Genomic DNA, 2797 nt, shown 5'->3' with positions numbered 1-2797 from the left:
TTGATTCCTACAGTCACTCTTTTTTTTTGATTGCCAAGCCATTTTGCATGGCACTGTTCCATTGCATGGCGCTTGCTAGCGGTCGATTTTGGCCGTGCGTTCAGCGGGTTTGGCCGTGCGCGCCCTCGTTTTGGCCATGCGCGCTAAAGCTTTCAATTTGGCGCTTTTTTTTTCGTTGCTGGCATCGTGCGTCTGTTCATATACCCCTTCCTATTTAACCAGGCAGCTACTAGTACTCCATTGCTTTCCCTGCCTTGCTTCCCTACCTTGCTTGCTGCTACTACGCCGCCATGGACTAGCTGTTCTCCTTCCACGTCTGTCTGCAGAAGAGGATGGCTGATTACTTCTCTGGCTTCGATCTCAACATTCGTGTAGAAGATGAAGAGAACGGCAACCTGCCGTGGGATCTCAACGACGACAACGGTAACCATCTATTATTAGTTCCATTTTGCTTTGTTGTTGCTTTGTGCACGATGGCAACCTGCCGTGGGATCTCAACGACAGCAACGGTTTCATGTCACAGAGCTTGAAGATGACGACGGCAACACTGAGTTTCATCTCGCAGAGCATGAAGATGACGACGGCAACACTGAGTTTCATCTCGCAGAGCATGAAGATGATGACGGTGACGCTTTTTTTGATCTCAACGAGCCTCCGTTGGAGCATGGCAACGGTATGTTCTTTTCTTTTTGGACATGAATTGTTTCCGGTGGAGCCTCCGTTGGAGCATGGCAACATTATGTCCATTCTTAGCATTTTCTTTTACTTTTGGACAGGAATTGACTTGAACTTGCCACTAGATGAATTTGGAGCTGTAGATTTTGATTATTTACATAACCCCGCTGGTAAGCATGGCTATATTTTATTATTTTCCCTATATTTAGATTATGCCGTGACTACTTATTACTATTACAATGCTTCTTTCCCCCCCCCCCCCTATATTTAGATTATGCCGTGACTACTTATTACTATTAGAATGCTTGTTTTTTTCCCCTATATTTAGATCATGCCGTGATAACTTATTACTCTTGGAATGCTTGTTTTTCCCCCCTATATTTAGATCATGCAGTGATAACTTATTACTATTAGAATGCTTGTTTTCCCCCTATATTTAGATCGTGCAGTGATAATATATTACTATTAGAATGCTTGTTTTCCCCCCCTATATTTAGATCATGCCATGACTATTAAAATGCTTGTTTTTTTCCTATTGCTAGAACAAGTAAACCAACCGAAGCATGACTATTCTGATCATACAAGACAACAAGTGTACCAAGCACTATTGATGAGAAGCAAGAATGGGAAACTAGGCAAGCACGATACAAGAATTGTTGGTGATCAATTTGGAGTACATATTCGAACAGTTCAGCGCATATGGAAGCAAGGTAAAAACCAACTTCGTCAAAACATTCCGGTCAAGGTTCCTAATCTAAAGAAAGGTAGATGTGGCCGTAAAGCAATCCCTCTTGATTTGGAAAGGTTGAGGGCCATTCCTCTCCAACAAAGAATGACCATACAAGATTTGTCTAGTAGACTTGGTATTAGCAAAGCTAGGATTCAAAGGTATTTGAAAAAGGGTTTGCTTAGGCGCCACTCTAGTAGCATTAAACCTTATCTCACTGATGCTAACAAGAAGACTAGGTTGAAGTGGTGCATTGACATGATTGACCAAGGTTTGCTTGATGATCCAAAGTTCAAGGATTTGTTTGACTTTGTGTTTATTGATGAGAAGTGGTTCTATCTCCATCAAAAATCGGAGAGGTACTACTTGCTACCCGAGGAAGATGAACCACATCGCACTTGCAAAAACAAGAACTACATCCCTAGGATCATGTTCTTGTGTGTAGTTGCTCGGCCAAGATTTAGAGATGGAGAATGTGTGTTTGATGGCAAAATAGGTTGCTTTCCACTAGTCACTTTTGAACAAGCTATTAGACGAAGTCACAATCGTCTACGTGGAGAGCAAGTAATCAAACCAATTCAATCAATCACAAGGGAGGTGATAAGAGATTTCATGATAAATAGAGTGTTGCCTACAATTAGAGCCAAGTGGCCAAGAGAAGATGTTCACAAGTCAATTTTCATACAACAAGACAATGCTCCTTCTCATTTAAAAGTGGATGATCCTCAATTTTGTGAGATTGCTAAGCAAGATGGGTTTGACATTCGGCTTATATGTCAACCACCCAATTCTCCAGATTTTAATATTCTAGATTTGGGTTTCTTTCGAGCTATCCAAGCTATTCAATACAGCAAAAATGCTAAGACAATGAAAGATCTAATTCCGGTAGTGCAGCAGGTAAATGATCATCCATTTGTTTGTTTCAATACAATAAAGATTCTAAGACAATGAAAGATCTAATTTCTTGCACACATTTCTTGCAGGCATTCTTGGAGTACAGTCCATGGAGAGCAAACAGGATATTTGTAACACTACAAACTGTTTTGAAGGAAGCGATGAAGATTAAAGGTTGCAACAATATAAAGATTCCTCACTTGAACAAACAAAGACTAGAGAGGGAAGATAGGCTGCCATTGCAAATCCCTTGTGAACCTTCCTTGCTAGCTGAAGCAATTGCAAATCTCCCTGCTTGAAAGCATTAGAAATAGCAAGTTAGCTTTTGCACTTTACTGATCTTGTAGTGGCAGCAAGCATGTTCGTAGCAAATTAGAAAAAGACATGTACCTTACTGTTCTTTGCTTGCATCTTGTTTCAGCTTTGCATGTTCCAACTTCTTTGCATCTCTGATCTTGTCCAACTTGTTGATGACGTGATCTGGCAGAATGATGGTGTTAC

The 2797-nt window shown here is 40.9% G+C and overlaps 1 protein-coding gene across 1 annotated transcript; it reads left to right on the top strand.

Annotated features, from left to right (window-relative positions):
• The first annotated feature begins 241 nt into the window (after positions 1-241).
• Positions 242-2595, top strand: LOC136510877 (uncharacterized). Its single transcript, XM_066505184.1, has 6 exons — positions 242-423; positions 524-673; positions 777-845; positions 1218-1385; positions 2199-2299; positions 2386-2595. The coding sequence occupies exons 1-6, from the start codon at positions 333-335 to the stop codon at positions 2593-2595; spliced, it is 789 nt and encodes a 262-aa protein (XP_066361281.1). The 5' UTR covers positions 242-332.
• The last annotated feature ends 202 nt before the right edge of the window (positions 2596-2797 follow it).

This window comes from Miscanthus floridulus, chromosome 16 (assembly GCF_019320115.1).
Source record: "Miscanthus floridulus cultivar M001 chromosome 16, ASM1932011v1, whole genome shotgun sequence".
NCBI lineage: Eukaryota > Viridiplantae > Streptophyta > Magnoliopsida > Poales > Poaceae > Miscanthus > Miscanthus floridulus.
This window is presented reverse-complemented; position numbering and strand designations above follow the sequence as displayed.

Coding starts and splice junctions, on each gene's coding strand:
- LOC136510877 (XM_066505184.1), top strand. CDS start 333: ATGGCTGATTACTTCTCTGGCTTCGATCTCAACATTCGTGTAGAAGAT. Junction 674..776: donor TCCGTTGGAGCATGGCAACG/GTATGTTCTTTT, acceptor ACTTTTGGACAG/GAATTGACTTGAACTTGCCA. Junction 1,386..2,198: donor TCAGCGCATATGGAAGCAAG/GTAAAAACCAAC, acceptor CCAATTCTCCAG/ATTTTAATATTCTAGATTTG.